Genomic DNA, 19,630 nt, shown 5'->3' with positions numbered 1-19,630 from the left:
GGATGCAGTGTGCTTCTCTGACCACATAGTGCTAAAGGTTCAAATTAACCCCAGAGTGTGAGAAGAGCTTCGTCTGCTACAGCGGGGAACCTCGGCAGGTGTGTCTGCAAAGAGTTTAGAAGTTACTACGAGCAGATTTCTAAAAGAAGAGGTACAGCACATTATTCATGAGCATGTGGTTTGAAAACATGGGGAAATGACTGAGGCTTGAAAACAGCAAAAGAGACTTGGACCGCATTAGAGGGATTCGGAGCAATCTGCCATATATATTCACTGAGCAATTCTTTATTGATTGGGTGACTTGGATGTGAAAATAATATCTGTATAATGTCGTCTGGGTGACAAAGCTGGAATTCATCAAACCTTGTTTTCCACTCCAGAGAAGAAGCATCAGCCTTGTCAGTCAAAGAGGTGATCAGTGCTATTTGTTTGTCGACATTTTTATGATGGCTTATGCTTGTTTTCATGCATGTGTAAAGCCGTGCACTCGTGCGTGTCCTGTATAATAACAGATGGGTGCCATTGACTCACGTGTGTGATCTGTTTACTTATGCTGCACTGCTGCCACCTAATGACAGAGTTTGAATCCAACACTGTTTGGTCACCAAACAGCATATCCTGTCTCACCCTGTTTTCTTTTCTCTTTGATATCATGATTAACTTGCATCCTCTTCAGCATCGCGACACATTAATTGCATTTCACCACGCAGTCTGTCAGCAACACCGTTATGTGTGTTCCATAAATGCACTGTAACCAAACACAGATGTGTTAAAGACGACGTCCTCTGTGAGAGAAATCCTCTGCAGCTTTTGAAATGAAGCCATCTGTCACCAAAAGCAGACACTGCAGGGGTTTGTTTGCTAATCGGGACAAAAGAGAGTCTTAGCAACCAAATGCTGTGAGCATAATGGAGTATTTAAATATATATATATATATATATATATATATATATATATAAAAAGTGCCAGATGGACAAATGAAAGTTGTTTGTACAGCAATATGTTTTGTTATGTTCACTATTTGTTTTAGTCAGAAGTAAAAACTGTCAAATTTCTGCTTCTTAATGACAAGATTGCTGGAAAAAATATGTCACCAACATCCATTCTGCCAACACGCGGTCTTGTTCTTCATTACCACAGGAATCTTCCAGTCCACAAGCTGGTATGTCCAGTTTCTTTCTTTTCTTTTTTAGCTTTTTAGTAGCTCTTAGTGTTTGACAATGACTCGTAGATCTGGAGATTTGGGTTCAGTTCCTACAAACACATCCGAGCAGGTGACGCCTGCTCATAAAAATCCTGAGATAATCAATTGATTTCCTCGAAAAAACAAGATGGGAAACTTCAGCACACCAAGAATTTGAGGCCATCAGGGAATCAGATTCTGACAAAACACTTCAAAAAAAAATACTCTGTTCAATGTTGAGTTGCAAATCTTAAAATGTAGGTGGAACGAAGGTAATTTTAACAATTCACGGTGAGGTCAGCAGGACAACTAAGTCCATCAGAAGATAACTTGCGAGTTCAAATCTCATCATGATGTTTTTTTTTGTGGGGGGGGGGGGGGGGGGGGTTAGCTCAAGAATCAATGTTAACAGTCAGTGGTTTTAAGAAAACCTCTGGAACTGTGGGAGCAGGTAGTTCAGCAGGTAAGAACGCTGCTGTGAACGTCTGATGTCATGGGTTCAATTCCTATAAAGAACTAAATGCTTCTTTATAGTTCAACATCCAAAGTGTGTGCAAATGTATATGTATATGTGTGTGTGTGTATATATATACAGATATACAGTATGTGTGTTCATATACTGTATATATCTTTCCTTTAGCCCAACTGCAGAGGTCAGAGGTTAAGTCTCTTCTGTAGTGAATTTAACGTACAATTGTTCATACTTATGTCGCAGAAATATCTTTATTGTGCAAAGCATCAGGGTCAATAGGTGCAGGCATGGGACACAGGAGAGAGGAGGTTGTGATAATGAGGTTAAGGCGAGGGCACTGTTAACTGAATAAGTCACTTAAATGGGTAGGGAAGCTTTAGGCAGGACTGTGTGAGAGTTGCCAGGAAGAGGAGGAATCTATCTGTGGAACATGTACTTTTGAGGTGTAGGGCTTATGAGGCACATAGAGAGGTGATGAAAAATAATCTAAGGAAATGTATAATTAATTTAAAAATAATTTAAAGGGAGTCAAAAGCACCAGTCAAAATAGTAGTGAAGTTCTTAAGGGATATATATATTTTTTTTATAAGATATAAGGTAGGTTAGAAATGGGGAAATATATATAGGGTAAGAGTGTATTTTTTTGCCCTATGTCAGCTGAGATTGGCACAGCACGCCTCGTGGATAAAAGCGGGAGATAATGGATGGATGGAAGAGTGTAATTTCTAGGTTAACACTCCCAAGCAGAAGGGGGCGGTAATGCGCCTATAGATGGATGCCACCCGCCGTAAAAGAAGAAGAAGTGAAGCTTCCTGTTTTAGAAGAAAACGAAACAGTAGTGAGTTTCTCTGAAGAAGTTCTCTTTGACAACAATCACCCAAATACTACAACATTGGTAAGTATTATAATAAAAATAATAATAATAGCAGCTAGGCGTCACGTGAACAGAGACGTGTGTATCTTTTCTGTTGATACACACTCCTGACTTGCATTTTCATCGCGGCATGGTTATTTTTACATGTGAAATACCTTAAAAGCGACACAAAGTGATTGTGTTTGTCTGTTAGCGTCAAAGTTTCACCAGTTTTCTTCATATTTACGCGTCCTGAGCTCACGGATGCTCTCTCTGTATGTGTTTGCTCTGCGGCTTCAGAGGCTGACTCATATATTCGTCTGTGGCATGTTATCATTCACCTGTAACCCATTGCAATATATTTTATTACGCCAGCGTGCATTAGTAAGCAGGAGGTTTGATATTCGTTTTCGAAAGACATTGTCTCAATCAACAAATAGATATTTTCCCATTCTGATTGCTGTAGTATTTGCCAATGGCAAATATCAACAAAAGTTCACCTGTAGTAAGTAGCTGTCTACCATTGGCAACTACTACAGCAATCAGAATGGGAAAAAGTCTATTTGTTGATTTTTGGTTAATATTTTAAATATTTAATTTCATACTATTTCACAATAATGGCAGATATCAACAAAACTTCACCTGTAGTAAGTAGCTGTCTACCATTGGCAACTACTACAGCAATCAGAATGGGAAAATGTCTATTTGTTGATTGAGAAAATGTATTTTGAAAATAAATATCCAGCGAATATCAAACCTCCTGCTTACTTATGCACGCTAAATAAGTGAATTACAGTATGTCTGTGTGCACTGGTCACACCTGATGATGAGAATGGTAGCTGGTTGAATTTACTGTATGTACAGCGACAGCTGTTATTTTCTTAATCTGCTTGTTTGGTCTGTAAAATGTCAGCAAATGTTGAAAAATGTCTGGTTCTGTCCACAAACCACAGGAATACATCGGCAATGTTGTTGTTCGTTGTAACGTGCGACTTCAAGCACTTACACTGCCCTGCACTGCAAGACAAATAAAAAGAGATTTGAAAAAGCATAAGGGTAAATATTATTTCTGAAAAGTGTCTAAAGGGATTTAGGTTAGTCTATTTGTGTTGTCTGAGCTCATGAGATAAGGTAAAGGGAGCTGAACCGAGATAAGAGCCACTGAAATGACTCTTTCTTGCGCTGACCCACCCTGTGTTCTTGCTCTGTTGGCTTCAGAGTGTGACTTGCAGAGGAGCCATGCCTTTCCTGCATGGGTTTCGACGGATCATTTACGAGTACCAGCCACTGGTGGATGCCGTAATGTGTGTTCTCGGGCTGGAGGAAGGAGACAGTGACAGTCAGGAGGACGGGTAAAGCTGAACCCAGAAATGCCGTTTCATTGATTATTTTAATAATGGTTTTGTCGCTGATCTAATAAATGTTTTCTTTTTTCCCCACACATAAATGCAGAGTCATACGCCCAGAGGACAAGTCTGGTCCCTGTAGTTCTCTGGCAGAGCTTCTGGAGCGAGAGTCTCAGTCTGAGTTGTTTGTTGAAGGCATCAGCTATGCTTTGTTTAAAGTGGCAGAGAAAGGACTGGTGCCCGCAGCTGAAATCCTTCTGCACCACGGAGCTTTTCTAAACTTTGAAGGTGAGTAATGATATGGGGATGTGCCTTAAAGGTCACATAGAGTGGTCCTGTTGCACATATATGTTAGTTATGGAGGTCTACTTACATATATTAAGTTGTTTTTATGGTCAAAAACCTCCTAGTTGCTGTAAACGAGCCGATATAAATCCTCTTTTCTGACGGTGTTTCCCAGCCGCGAGACTTTAGACTCAAATCTCTCAAACCGGAAGTGACATATCAGCACACCCACTCTCAGAAGCGCAGCTCCCCCCTCTGGAACGGTGGATGCACTGCTACTCATTATCAAAACATTGTTTTAACAGTGTTTAAAAATAGCTTCTTCACGCTCCCCGCCGCAGTTTATGACTTTGACCCGGAGTCAGACCCAGAGTCAGAAGACACTGTCGCTCGTGAAACACCTCCACAACGGACGTTATTCTTCTTCTGCGGTTCAATGTACGCAACCGGATGTGCCCGGAGTAGTGCCCGGAGCAGGACGATCTGCTGTTCCCGGAGAACCGCTGTTTACGTAGCTATAACGGAATTTTCAGAGATCTCGCTGAGCTCGAGATTACAATAAAACACAGCGTTCTCTGTAGTGGCTGAACTGTTTGTTTTCGAAACTTCAGGGCTTCATAAACAAGGTAATGACGCAGATACACACCAAAAAACAGCGTTAATTGGAACTTCCGGTCTGCTAGAGGTTAAAAAAAAGGTAAGGTTACCCAAAAACGAAAAGAAGAAAGTCAAGGTGTCAGTGAGTACAGTTTCCTTCACCATCAAAAGGCACTCAGAAACTGGGAGAAACTCTGACAGGAAGAGGTCTGGCAGAGCCAAAGCCACAACAGGCTTTGGCTCTCAGTTTGGCTACTGAAAGACGCAGACCACGGACGTGCAAAATGTTGATAATGAAAGACATGTCGCAACAAACTGCATATGTTTTTTTATTTGACGAAAGTCTTAACAAAGATTTGCAGTCAAAACAAATGGACATTCACGTAAGACTGTGGGATGCCACCGATTTTCGGTCTTGGAAAGTCAATGAAAGCTTATGGAGGAGTCATTGAAAAGTCATGGAAAACTATTGCTAAAAAAGTGTACGAACCCTGCGTTTATTCCCCCTTATGATCAAGACTCTTCTACAATTTTGTTTTCCATTCTCCAGACCCAGTGTCGTACTACAATCCACTACATATATCAGTTTTGAGAAACAAGCCAGAAATGGTGAAACTGCTGGTCGGACGTGGAGCGGACATTGAAAAGAGGGACAGGGTGAGGCAAATGGAAAAATAATTTTTGTGCCGTCGTCTTTTTGCTAAACCATTTGTTGCTAACACTGTGTGTTATGTGTTACCTGGTAGGTCCATGAGAGCAGTCCCCTGGATCTTGCCACTGAAGAGCCAGAGCGACTGCTCTGCCTGCGCACGTTGCTGGACTTGGGCGCTGATGTTAATGCTAGAGATAAATATGGTGAATTTATGTTGCCCAGCTAAAAATAATTCATTCATTCATTCATTCATTCATTCATTCATTCATTCATTCATTTATTCTGGAAAAGTGATTGCGTTCTTTTTCAACTCCAAAGGAAAAACACCTCTGCTCCATGCCTTGGCATGCAGTGATGGCCTCATAGTGCACAACACAGAGAACATCCAACTTCTTCTTCAGAGAGGTACCGACTATGAGACACACTTCCCTCCCATCTTCTCCATGTTCATCTTTCAAACAATCATACGGTTAAACCACTATGTACATCGACATATTTTATACCAGAGCCCAGTTTTGGGGTATTAAAAAAAACATGAATAGACCATAATTAATTAAGAAAGCCAAACATCCATTGAGCTGAATTATGGAAAACATAGAATCCTTTTTATATTCCCTATCTCTCCTCGATTCCTGGAGGAAGCAGCAATGTGTCATTTGAATTTGAACAGCTTCCACTAATAAATACCAAATGGTTCTATTTCTTTAAGAACTTTGACAAAAACTCAATCTGACTCCTTTATTTCCCCCAACACTGTGAGGTACCTTGTTGCATGTGCACACAAATGTCACTCACTGCTATAGATGTGATCACAGATGTGGTTAAGACTGAACAAAATCACTGTTTGAAACAACGTAAAAGCTGCAATTGAATATTTCTGTGTTCAATAGTTAATCGTCTCATGTGGTAATGTCTTGACTTCTTGTTATATCCCAAATCAAACTGCAATATAATCGCAATCCATGTTGAAATAATAGAATTTAGATATATTACCCAAATATTTCAGTTTTACTTCTGAGTGACTCTCTCTCTCTCCACTGCAGGAGCTGACGTAGGAGCCGTCACTGAAGATGGTGAGACCGTGGAGTCCTCGTTGGTGTTCCTGGTGAAGGAGGCTCTGGAGGCCAGCGAGGGCGACGCTGCTGAGATCGGCAACTTCTGCGTGAAAACCGCGCAGCTGCTGCTCACTCACGGGATGGACCCCAGCTACTGCAAAAAAGAAGACTTTGAGCCCTCCCTGACTCATACCACCCTGGAGCACTTTGACCACCTCTTTCCTTTGGCTGTGCTCTTAATCCAGAGCGGAGCCTCTTTGGTTTGCTCCCATCACGGCAACTCCTGTTGGTCAGGGTACAGCCTCCTGTTTCAGCGGCTGCAGACAGCCCTGCAGCGCTGCTCTGATCAGAGTCATGCCTCCGAGCTCCTGGAGCAGGCCGAGCTGTTGCTCGACTTGGCGAGGGTAAACTTCCCGACACTGCACGTGCCTCTCAGGTTGGATCTCCCCGTCCCTGGCCAGGACTCTCACCCCTATGCTCAGGCTCTTGTGGACCTGCACGGCCGTGCAGTGGCACGCGAAGCCAGCCCTCCGCCGTTGCAAAGCCTGTGCCGGGTTTTCATCAGGTCCCACCTCAATCCGTGGCCCCTGGAAGACAAAGTCAAAGCTTTGCCATTACCAGACAGACTGAAAGACTTTCTTCTGCCTGAGCTTAAGTATATACCAAAGCCTGGCTGGGACTGCTTCAGGCCCCAGCAGAGCCAGAGTTTATAGCATTAACCTACTGGCTCGTTTTTGTTCTTCCTATAATTTCGAATGAAAAACTCAACAGGCGTGATATCTTTTGAATATTTTGCCTGGGGACATGTAACAAACCATCAAAGCCCATGTTCAATTCTCATTTTGCGTCATCTGTGCCAAATTTACAGGCACAATATGTGTATGTGTTTACTTTACCATACAAGTTGATGTATTTTCTGATTGTTTTTGAAGTGTTGTGTACATTCAATCCACAGAAACTGAATGTAGGATATACATTCACATATTATTTGTTTGTCAGTGCTGAACAGTCGAGTGAAAAAGTCACGTGTGAAAAGAAGTTGTTGCAGCACAAAATAAAAGCCACCAGATGGCAGTGTTGCTCCTGCATATCCAAAGTAGCTCAGACACCAGGGTCAGAGATTTAGTTATTCTCAGTGCAGCCTACTAAAGTTGTTCTAGCGCAGTAGAGTCCATCCATATTTTATCTCCTCAATGTGATGGTGATGTTTTTGGGAATAGGTGAAATCTTCTTGCCATATTTGAAGATGGACCATTAAAACAGTTATGTGTTTCACTAACGCAGTCCTGATCATTCATATCCAGTAAATACATTGCAAAAAAAAATGTTATCATTGTTTGTCAATTACTGTTTCCAATTGACCAGATAGTGGCAGTGCAGCACTGACTGTGAGCCCTACGTTGGCTATCTGTTAAAGGGGTAAAATTAGTGCTGTGTATTTCCCTCAGGGTTGTGTGCATAAACCAAACATCAGTTGAGAGAATGCTTAAAAGAAACTGGAATAAAAATGCAGCAGCCGTGCAGAAAGAGTGTGCTGGTCGATGTTTCTGCTGTGACATGATGTAGCTGCAGTGGCTGTTGGTGTGGAAAGTTTTAGCTCAGCATTGTTGCTGCCTGTGTTTGAACTGAGCCGTATTTTGGTTCATTCTCCTCTTTTCTTGCCTGCACATCCTGTAATAAACAAACGGTGCCTGAAAGAAGCGTGTTGTGATGGTCCAGGAACATCATGTGGCACATGTGTGCGTTTGCAATCATGTGTGTGTGTGTGTGTGTGTGCTGAGCTAACTAAATAGGACATTGTGTTACACAACTAACCCCTTCCTGACATTGCTGAAGCTCCAAGGCTTGCAGGCGCTCAAGCTCCTCTTGGTTATCTAGGTCACAGCCTCTGAGGAGAAGAGCCTCATCCTCAGCAGCAGCAGCAGCAGCAGCAGCAGCAGCAGCTCTGCATGACACACGCTTCACTCTCCTGTCTGACTGAATCTCCCTGCATAGGCTTGACAAAAACTCTACACCGGCCTTGGTCAAATGAGCGAGAGAGAGAGGGAGGGAGGGAGGGAGGGAGAGGGTGCAGGAGGCAGAGCAGTGAGAAAAATGTTAAAGATACAGTCACAGGACATGTGGAGCGGTTGTGGGGAGGCTGGGAGCACTCATCGAGGACACATGGAAATGGCAACGTTGGATTACAATCATACAGTACACTAGATGTAAGAACATAATCCACAAACTAACAATAACAACGCTGGAAGGGGAGGGGGGGGGGGTGCAGCTTTCTTCCAGGGAGTCCAATCCCTGCTCGTAGAGAGTGATGGAGGGGGGAGGGCTAAGCCAATGCTCTCCATCCAGCATTTATTGGAAAACAGTGCGAGTGAAGCTTGGTACTGAAATTAGTTATTGATCTATTCTCTCCCTGAAGCCCATGGGTCTGTTCCCACCACACCTGCTCATTCTCTCACAGCCTTTTCTTTCAGCACAGCCCATTGTATCCTTCAACCTTTGCTTCGAGCTCCGGCGAAATTCTTAAAGTTTCTTCAAATCACGTCCTTGTAGGGACGCAAGTTTCTCACCAATAATGTGCTCTTCAATAGGAAGTTCGAGGTTTAAAACCTACGTTTTGAAGAGTGAACGATGAAAAACATTCAGCATGCTGGTTATGGTGCCGTCAATTATTTCACAATATTGTTTGTGTTTTAAATTGTGTTCAAAAATACAATTTTCGAACACTGCAATGTACGATGGCCCTGAGGTGCAAATCACAAAACACAACACGAATCACGTGTTTGCGTTGTGAGTTAATGTTTTCGTTTTTTCTGCTTTTGTGTTTGCGTTGTGAGTTAATGTTTTCGTGTTTTCTGCTTTTGTGTTTGCGTTGTGAGTTAATGTTTTCGTGTTTTCTGCTTTCGTGTTAGCGTTGTGAGTTAATGTTTTTGTGTTTTCTGCTTTTGTGTTTGTGTTGTGTGATTTGTGTTTGTGTTGTGTGATTTGTGTTTCCGTTTTTGAGTTAATGTTTTGTGTTTTTGATTTGCGTTTGTGTTTTGCACCTCAGGGCCACCGTAGGCAATGTCCCTGATTAATAAATACACTAATCCCTGACACCATTTTTCTCACCGTTTGCACCACAGAAAAAAAATACAGTCTAATTCATGTTGTGTTCTATAAACAAATACATAAATGAAGAAATAAAATGCAGTACAAGGGCATTTAATAACACATCAGAGTGTATGTGATTAGGGATAAACTTACAGTAATTCATTTAATGTAGAAGTCATTTTAACCACAGAAATGGTCTTTTCAGGCTTTTCAGAGCACAATTTGAAAAAAAATACATTCACAATAAAACTACTGTGACCTGGAGAATAGTTGCACTTTTCTTTTGATAATGTTGATGAAAAATTCAAAAACAACACATTATAATGCTGTTGGTTTGTTTATTTGCGTCTATGGTCGTCGGCACGAGTTCCCGGGGGTTCAAACCTTTTCATTAACCACCACATCACTGACTGGATGATGACACTGTGGTCGGTTGCCAGGCCTTCTCTCACGCGCAGCAGAGCCTGTGCAGAATGTGCATCTCCTTGTCTTTCACTAGACGTTGTCTAGACACGGGATAATTGCAGACATCACTGAACACTCAGCTGCTGCCTGAACCCTCATGGGAGTTTGAGGTGGACTTTGGAGGGAAATGGCCAGTGCAGTGCAGTCAGTGAGGGGGTCACATGGGCGCACACTCACACCCCTTTTTTTAGTTTTTTTGGGTTGATGTGTTCTGCCTGAGCATCTCCACGCTACCACTCTGTGTGTTCAGTGGTGTGAAGGCAAGAGAGAAGGAGAAGGAGTGAGAGGAAGAGAACATAAACCCAGTGAGGCACACATTGCTCATAACCGCAGATGTGGTGACTTCACCGGAAAAAAATGTACCGCGTCCTTTTGCTCCACTTGTGTCGATTGGGCTCACCGAGATAGATTAAATGCTGGGATTAAAAAAAAAAAGTTATTTTTACTGGATATCTCTTAAAGCTTCCATACAGTGTGTCCTATACAGATTTTTTATATAGATTTTGTTTATCGAAAAACACATAAAGAATAGGAAGGGAGGACATTTTGGCTGCTCCTTACAACTTTTAAGGGCTTTTTCACAGTTACCACTTGGTTTTAAAGGTGCCATATGTAAGAATGTGGCCAAAAATGGTTACTACATTCAAATTCAAAATACCGAGGTCTTTTAGGCTTCGTTTTCTGACGTAACTGGCAACCCGTGGTTGTGCGGCAGCTGAGACTCTACTGACTGCAATGGTTGGTAGACGGCAGTAGGTGGCGCCACATGCAGAAACATGATTTCAAAACATAAACATGATTTGCAGTCTGCAAAATATATTTTTTAATGCAAATATTTTGTCTGTACTGTTGTTGTTGGTGACTTCAGTTTGTTATATGAACATTATTCCTGAGTCTCTGTGACATATAAGGAGGATTTTATGGCCAGTTGCTTTAGATTTATTACATAATGCACCTTTAAGATTAGAGGAAGAATTAGGGTCAGGGATAAAACTTTGTTTATGCTTAACAAAAGAATGGAAGTCAATGCAGTATCTGAAGATGAATATCTGTGTGTATGTGTACTTGCTTTTGTGAAATCCTGGACCAGTAGTCCTTATGGCAGGGGTTCTCAAAGTTTTGATACCTGAGGGCCAATTTAGGAACCCAACGTTGGACTGAGGGCTGCCAAAGAAAAAAAAAAAGGGGAAAAACAGAAAGAAATATCATTTGTAATAATTTTAATGACCAGATTGCAGTTCTACAGTTTACACTTATTGGTCTGTATCCAGTAATGTCCAATAAACATTTAACAAGCTTAGTACTTCCTGGATTAAAACTATCAACTGTAATTCATTGCAGGCCACCAGAAATGTTTCTGCGGGCCGCCATTGGCCCCCGGGCCGCATTTTGAGAACCAATGCTTTATGGGGATCAAAATCTGGTCCTATTTAGGCTCTGGTTAGAGTTTGGAAAAAAAGTTGTGGTTGGGTTCACGTTGGGGTTAGACGTTAACTGGATATGGTAAAGATTAGGAACAAGGTTTTGTTTTAGGCTGTCAACAAACAAATGAGAGTTAATCCCACGTCCTAACAAGAATAGCAGTGTATGTTTGTGTGTGTGTATTACTCATGTTGTGGGGACAAAAAAGCACATTTTAAATGATTACACTTAAAGCAAACATGTTTTTGTATGTTTAGTACGAGGATGGTTAGAGGTATAGGCTTTGGCCAGTGCTAGTTATGGTTAAGGCTCCAGGTAGTGAATGTAAGTCCTCTGAAGTCATGGAAACAAGATTCTGTCTGGGTGTGTGTGTGTGTGTGTGTGTGTGTGTGTGTTGTTGGGGAGGTGTTGGTTGGTCTGTGAGAGATGGTCGTAGGTCGCTGGGTTCACCCAGGGCATAAGACTAATCTCAGTGGGGGTGAATTGGATGCAGGATGAGAGAATCCTGTTGGGACAGGCCACCTTCTCATTCTGCTCCAGGTGCTGCTTCCTCCTTTAGATTGACACATTGACCGTTGCACTCAGCAGCCTGCAATGTTTCCTTCAGCCAGCTTTAAGATAAGGTCTAATGGGGCGGGGGTGTTTTCTAGTTACACTTTTGTTTACATTTGAACATTTACTTTACTTTGTGTCCACTTCTATACAGTTTTTAAAAATCTCTGTCATGTATTAAAACATACTATTCTGCTATTTGTCTTTGTCAGTGTTTTTGGATGTAGCCATACTGCTACGGATTATTATGAACACAAATCTCTTTCTGTTCTCCATGGGGGGGGGGGGAGTAATCATTTTTAAAGTGTAGCACACGGAAAAGTTACAGTTTTCATACTCGGAGTCCCAGTTTAGAAAGTCACAAATCCAACACCCTCCGCATTTCTACAACTGACGCCATTTCACAGAAATTCCAGACAACTGGCGCCTGAGCTCTGCCTCCACGAAGGACATGATGAATAGGACACACCCTTGGTATGCTAGTGAATGGTAGAATATATGGCACACTGCAGTGTTCCAGCCTAGATTCATTACAGCCTCTCTTCTGAGCACTTTCTCTGTGCCGCTTTCCCTCTGCTTTTTCTCCCCCTCACGTTTCATGCTGCTCGCCTATTTTTAAAAAAAGCTCGAATTTGAGTGAAATGCACCGAGGCACCAGCAAGGCGAGCTACAGCTCTTTCCAGCACTGGTTCCTGATCCACCTCTTTGTTGTGGTCTATGCATGCCTGCTCTAGTCACATGACTGCGTTTCCATGGCAACTCGGGTTTGAGTAATCATTTGCGTTACGACCTTTATTCCCTTGAGGAAAGGGGAGGGGGAGGTTAGACTGAGCCTGTAGAAAGAGGGAGCAAGAGGAAAGAGAAAAGACAGGCAGAAGGGGAGCGGCAGAGAGGCTCGGGGAAGGAAAGTAGGCAGAAACAGTGGCTGTAGAGGGGGGAATTTGGCTCTATTTTGCCTGTATTTTTTTCGTATTTGATCGCTTTGTCTTCACACTGCGCACAGGCCTCTACCTTATCAGCAGTTTGGACAACAACAACAAAAAAAAAAGCCTGCTACTTTCTTGTCTGCTTCAGTTTCACCATTATATCTTTTGTGTTTCTGTGACTTGAGCAGGAGAGTGAATGTGGTAGGAGAGGCAGCAGCAGGCATGTATGTTTCATAAGGGCCTACACACACACACACACACACTCGCGCACACACACACACACACACCTCCCCTTCACTTCTTCTCAGAGGAGAAGCAGTACTGTGCCACATGTGCAAGTCTCAGCAGAAACAGATTCTGTATGTTCCTGTTTCTTGCTCTCCCGGCTGTGTTGTCATGGTTACCGAGCTAGTCCACCAAGGCACGCTGCTTCTCTCACTCTTGCTCCCTCGCTCTCTCTCTCTCTCTCTCACGCTCTCTCTCCATCGTTGGGTGATTCAACCCATCAGTTGAGTTGTGTCATCTCCTAGATGGAGTTTCTCGCTCACACATCTACTAAATGGTGTTGTTGTGTTTGTGTGTTTGTGTGGGTATAGGTGGGGGTAAACGGGTGGGTTTTTTGTGGGTGTCTTTTATCAGTAGTGGGGGTTCGAGCATTGACAGGAGGTGGGCTCGACTGGGGGGCTGGTGATAGACACTATGGGGGTTGTGTGGTGGCGGTGGTGGTGCTGGCTGCTTCCAGGTGCCTGTGACTGGGGCTGAATATGAATGAGGGGCCCCGGTTCTCCAGAGATGGTGGTTGGGGAGAGAGCCGCAAAAAAAACCCAGAGACCAGTGGAGCCTAGCTAGTTGAGAGGCCCCCACAAGCTGCTGACAGGAGCTGCAGCTAGCCATCACGTTAATTAGCGTTTTTACTCTAGCAGCAGCAGCAGCAAATAGGGGGAGTGGGTTAGAGAGAGATGTGGGGGTGGTATATGACTCATAGACACACTATGGTTTATTCATGATGGAGGAAGGGGATGTGTGTGTGAGAGAGAGAGAGAAAGAGAGAGGGAAGGAAAAGAGAAAAAGAAAGAGGGGTGGAGGAGTGAGTGAAAGACACAGAACAGCTCTCGCACACACACACAGAGAGAGAGAGAGAGAGAGAGGGGAAAGAGAAAAAGAAAGCAGGGTGGAGAAGTGAGTGAAAGACAGAACAGCTCGCACTCTCTCTCTCCCTGTGTGTGTCTGTGTGTGTGAGAGAGAGAGAGAGAAAGAGGGGAAGGAAAAGAGAGAAAGAGGGGTGGATAAGCGAGTGAGAGACACAGAGAACAGTTCTCTCTTTCCCTCTCGGTGCATGTGTGCGTGTGTGTGTGTGTGCGTGTGTGTGAGAGAGAGAGGGGAAGGAAAAGAGAGTGAGAACGAGGGGTGGAGGAGAGAGTGAGAGACACAGAAAACAGTTCTCTTTCTCCCTCTGTGTGTGAGTGAGTGAGTGAGAGAGGGAGGAAAAGAGAGTGAGAGACACAGAGAACAGTTATCTCTCTCTCTCTCCCTCTCGCTCTGTGTGTGTGTGTGTGTGCATGTGTGTGTGATACAGAATGAGAGAATGAGAAAAAGAGAGAGAGAGGGAAGGAGTGAGAGAGACAGAGAAAACATGAGTTTGTGTGTGTGTGTGTGTGTGTGTGTGTGTGTGTACCAGTGAGAATGAGAGAGAGACAGCGGAAACAGACATTCGATTTGCTTTTGGACCAGTAGTCCTCATGGAGACCAGAACTTGGTCCTAATGAGGCAGAACCTAATTTCTGAGGAGCTGATCAGGCTTTGTTTATAGTCAATGCAGTGTCCTAAGAAGAGTAGCTATACAAGGAGTGTGTGTGTGTGTGTGCGTGTGCATATGTGTGTGTGTGCATATGTGTGTGTGGCCTTAGTAAATCACCAATTGGCAACAAGCCAACATATTATGACGTCTTGAACATAATATTGGACATGTTTGTCCTTCTCTTTTTTCTCGTTTTCCTCTATGATCTGAATCATAAATGTTGTTTATATACGATAAGTGGCACAGTCCACGCTCTCTCTTCTTCATTTCGGTTTCCACGGTCACTGCGACGTTATCGATCACACACTTTTTGAGGCCTGTCTGGGAAAGTATCAGCCTGATGAAATGGGTTAAGGGTGTCTCTCTCATGGGTGACCTGACCTTGTCTCCTCTGCCTCAGCCCCTGACAGTGATCCTCAGCCACAGAGGGATGCACGGATCAATAGATTGGTATTTTACCCACACCAATCACAGAGAACTCTCCCTATGCAGGTCGAGCGGAGCTGAGCTGAGGAGCGGAGCTGCTGCAGTACACAGAACATTCCAGAAGAAGCATCTCCTCCTCAGTCTCTTCCTTCACTTCATGCCGGAGCAGAGCAGAGATACGAAGGCTTTACGTGTGTGTGTGTTTACATGTAGACGTTGTAAGGGAGTTTACATTACAGTTATACTATTGTCTAATTGTCTTCTCTTATCATTAGTGACAACCATGACCTCTGTTATTGGCATATCTGCATTCTGCCTGCACTGCAGAGCCTCCGCCACAGACTCGCAGCATTTTCTCTCCCATGAGCGGCAAGGCCCATGCCTCATAAATACAAACACAATCTCTCCTACACCTCCTGACTGCAGGACAGGACTCCACACATATCTGCCCGTGGAGCGCAGCCCATTTGCATACATATTAAAGTGACGCCTCAGAAAAAAGGAAGAGAGAGAAGGGAGTGGGGGGGGGGGGGGGGGGGGGTTGGTGGGTGAGCGGGTATATGCAAACAAGGCTTTCATCTAATATGCAAGAACCGGCATTGCTCTGGCATAAATCTGCATCTGAGCTCAGGCACAGAGAGTGGGAGCCCATTTGACAGTAAATGGACACGGGATTGCTGTCAGACGCACTGGAGAACAGTGTGTTACCCCACAGAGAACCAGGGCAATTGATCAGCATAGCATGTCACATAATAGCAATAACTGCAAGGTGACAATATAGGGCATGCTGAGGAAAAACCTTCGGTTGGAATTAGAGGAGAAAATTATCCATTAATTCATCCGCTGGGTCAAGTTGTGCAGAAAATGTGGATTGCTTAACAAAATTAAAACGTACTTTTTTCTTACTTGTTTGTTGTTTGTGTTTTATACAGGGGTGGATTTTAGTTTTTGTTTGTGCTAAGCTAAGCTAACCACTGACTTTTGTTTTTCTTTGCACCGTTGCATTGGCCATGTAAACAGAGAGATACTTTATTACTTTATTATGAGTAATGTTGATTAAAACTAGTGGTGTGGAAATGTAAACGAATGTCTGTTTTATTCAAACCATTGTCAAATTCGTTCATAAATTGCCGATTAATCAGCTTCGATCTCGTGTCACCCGGTGACATCCCTGTGCAGCACACAGGAAGGGACTTGTTTTTACGTCAAACACAGATGGAAGCAAAACTAAAGCCCACATTATACTTCTACAACTGCGTAATACGTTATCCAGACCCCTCGAGCCCTCATAGTTCTCTGTCGTGGTGTCGGATGTAAGCGCTGCAATTTCCCGACGGATCAGTAGGGGTCGCTACGCAAGGTTGTTGTGCTTCTGGCTACAGTGAGCAACGGCGTCAGAGAGAGAAAGGGCCAATTCCAATTCCTATCTTAACCCTCAAGCTCAACCCTTAATCTTAACTGGCCCTCAAAACCAAGTGTTGAGGGTTATTTTGTCACTTGCATTCTGGGTAGCCCTTGCTCCCAAGGGTGGTCTTGGAAAATCTCAATATTGAGGGCGATACAGCCCTTAAACTTGCCCCTCATCTTAATTTTTCTGAGAATTGGGACAACACTTGCACTAGCGGGAGCGCGCATTTTTGAGATTGAGGGTTAAGATTGAGGGTTAAGCAAGGAAATGGAATTCACCCAAAGACTGTTTTTGTTGTTGCAGCTGAATAATGTTGAAACACAGATACTTTTGGAGACGTGAAAGACGGAGGAGACGTGTCTGGAGTTGGTACGTACGTCCAAGAAATGTACCGAGACTGATGGCAGGCCAATTTAACTTGGTCTTATTGGACCGATGAGGGACGAAAAAACCTACTTCAGGTACTTCCGAATGTCGGCTGGAAAATTTAATGAACTTCTACGCCCTTTGTGTTACCTCATATTAATCATCAGGGCACCCACCACATGCCCGATGATGCCGCCCAGAGACTGGCTGAGGACCAATCGCAGCCCTTGCTGTCTCTGTTGTCCCTTGACGGAGTGACGGACACTTAAAAAATATTTAATACAGTCGGATACGACGGAGAGGCTCTCTAACGGGCTTTTCGACAGGCTCTCCGGCGACGTAGAGGGCTCTCCGTAACCGGCATAGAGCACTTTACGCAGGAGTATAAATTGGGCTTAACTCTGCGCTAGTGGAGTACAACTCAAAGAAAGTGAGAAAAGCAGAATTCAACTGATTACATACATTGTTTTTATTTTATTTTTTTGTTTTGTAATGAGGACATTGGTGTTATGGCACTTGTATGAACTAAACTGTGGTTAGGATGGTCAAATAGGGCAGCACCACAAAAAAGGGCACCAACAGCTGCAGAGTCTTATTCCTGCTGCATCCTTCATCTGAAAACAGGCTCTGACCGACCTACCTGGGGGAGCGTTTGTGTGTATACAGCAGCAGCAGCAGCGCAGGAGTGGGTGGACAAACAAAGCCCTTTGTCTCTTCAAACTCCTGACCCACCGTCTCTGCTCTTTGTGTTTACAGTTATACTCCAACCTGTGTGCAGTGTGGGAATGTCACCGGTTGACACGACATCTAAACCCTGCTACACTGAGAAACACAGACAGAGTTGTGTGGAGCTGATAGACTTAATTTGCATTGTGTAAACTCATTTGACAACGGCATTACAGTTTGAAGACTAATGTAAAAAGTATGTAGGGCTAAACCAGGGGTCACCAACAATTTGGAGACCCAGAGCTACCTGAAGGGTAAAGAATAATTACATTTTATGCAATTATTTACCATTTAAATTATGATTATTATTCATTCAATTGCATGCACATTCATTCCAGTGCTCACTCCTAACGATTATCACAGTTTTTATAGTGAGTGATCATATGGATACATGCAAGTGAAGTGAAGTTATTGGCCGCCTGAGGCCAACCGTGAATACATGGTCTAAACTGTCCTGTAAACCCGATACTTAATATAAATATAAGCATACTAGAATTGTTTTTATCGTAGCTGTGTGCAGTTTGATTCAGTTTTTAAAAGTATTGTGGAGTCACACAGAACTGTGAGCATCGATAGATTTGTGGGATGCAGTTGCACCAATATTGTTAACATCAATGCTGTATTTCACGTAATGACGACAAACACATTGCTGCTGTGAGAGTATGTAAGGTTCTCTAGTCAGTGAGAATCACACACACACCAAGATATTTTGGCAGGTAAATAAGTGTTTGGATTCATTTAACTGTTCCATACAGTGGCCTGACAGAGGCAAACCCGCGGCAGGACAGAAAAGACACACAAATTAAAAAAAGTGTGTGAAGATGCAGCTCATTTCTCACATTAAATGTACACCAAATTAGCACAAAATTAACACAAAAAATAACATTAGCACAGGTCATACACAGATTTAAACCCACTAAAAAGGTTTTTCCGTGACATGTTTAACATCACAGATAAAAACTGGGAGAAAAAGCAGCATGAAGCATCTGTCTTTAAACTAAATTAAGATGCCAAAGATACACTATTGTGACAGGAGTCACACACGGTGTGGTTTTCTGCTTCGTCTTCTTCATACTTTGTTTGAAATGAAAGGTTATTTGAGTTACTATCACATGCACTGGTCATTTTCCTGTGACCTCTGTTATTTACCCAGAGAACTGCAGCTCACTAGATATTTCCTCTTCTTCAGAGCATTCTCTGTAAACACCAAAGAAGGTTGTGCATGAAAATCACAGTCATTCATCACTTTGTGAAATATTCAGACAAGCCCGTCTGCAACCAACAACCAACCATGCTCCATTCAGCGTCACATAAACCACCATTCTCCCTCATTCTATGCTCAGTTTGAACTTCAGCAGGTTGTCTTGACTCTGTCGACACACCTAAATGCACTGAGTTGCTGTCATGTGATTGGCTGATTGGATATTTACATTAACAGTGTTCATAATAAAGTATCCAGTTCCAAAAATGTTCAGTTAAAAAGGTCAAAAGTGTTAGTGGGCCTAAACTAAGATAATACAATGGTTTTCATCATTTTTATATCTCTATTAACAAAGAAAGTACTTAATTTGTATTGCACTCGCTTTGCTGCTTTCGACGCCATCTTTCTTATGTGAAAACACGCAATGCATTATGGGTAGCCCTTGCTCCCAAGGGTGGTCTCGGAAAATCTCAATATTGAGGGCGATACAGCCCTTAAACTTGCCCCTCAACTTAATTTTTCTGAGAATCGGGACAGCACTTGCACTAGAGGGAGCGCGCATTTTTGAGATTGAGGGTTAAGATTGAGGGTTAAGCAAGGAATTGGAATTCACCCTAAGTATCAGTTGGCTGCAGCTACTTATGCACATACAGATTCTGAGATTTAGAAAAATGTTCATCAGAAAACAAAAACACAGACGCAGTTGCCAAACGTGCCTGTACCAGAGGTGGAAAAAGTACTAAAATAATTGTACTCAAGTAAAAGTACCAACACTTTGATGAAATATTACTCAAGTAGAAGTAAAAA

The 19,630-nt window shown here is 43.0% G+C and overlaps 1 protein-coding gene across 1 annotated transcript; it reads left to right on the top strand.

Moving 5' to 3' along the window:
- Positions 1-2,460: 2,460 nt before the first annotated feature.
- On the top strand, positions 2,461-7,265 carry asb6 (ankyrin repeat and SOCS box containing 6). Its single transcript, XM_083902962.1, has 7 exons — positions 2,461-2,550; positions 3,727-3,860; positions 3,961-4,142; positions 5,287-5,393; positions 5,483-5,591; positions 5,707-5,793; positions 6,432-7,265. Exons 2-7 carry the CDS (start codon positions 3,748-3,750, stop codon positions 7,154-7,156), a joined length of 1,323 nt encoding a protein of 440 aa, XP_083759088.1. The 5' UTR covers positions 2,461-2,550; positions 3,727-3,747; the 3' UTR covers positions 7,157-7,265.
- The last annotated feature ends 12,365 nt before the right edge of the window (positions 7,266-19,630 follow it).

The sequence above is a fragment of the Microchirus variegatus genome (assembly GCF_963457635.1).
Source record: "Microchirus variegatus genome assembly, chromosome: 16".
NCBI classification, from domain to species: Eukaryota; Metazoa; Chordata; class Actinopteri; order Pleuronectiformes; family Soleidae; genus Microchirus; species Microchirus variegatus.
The sequence above is the reverse complement of the archived record's forward strand: the minus strand, read 5'-3'. Positions and strand labels throughout refer to the sequence as shown.

What these genes read in the sequence shown, in the direction of transcription:
- asb6 (XM_083902962.1), top strand. Translation starts at nt 3,748, where the DNA reads ATGCCTTTCCTGCATGGGTTTCGACGGATCATTTACGAGTACCAGCCA. An exon ending in AGCTTTTCTAAACTTTGAAG is followed by an intron (nt 4,143 to 5,286) that starts GTGAGTAATGAT and finishes TCCATTCTCCAG; the next exon opens with ACCCAGTGTCGTACTACAAT. An exon ending in TAATGCTAGAGATAAATATG is followed by an intron (nt 5,592 to 5,706) that starts GTGAATTTATGT and finishes TCAACTCCAAAG; the next exon opens with GAAAAACACCTCTGCTCCAT.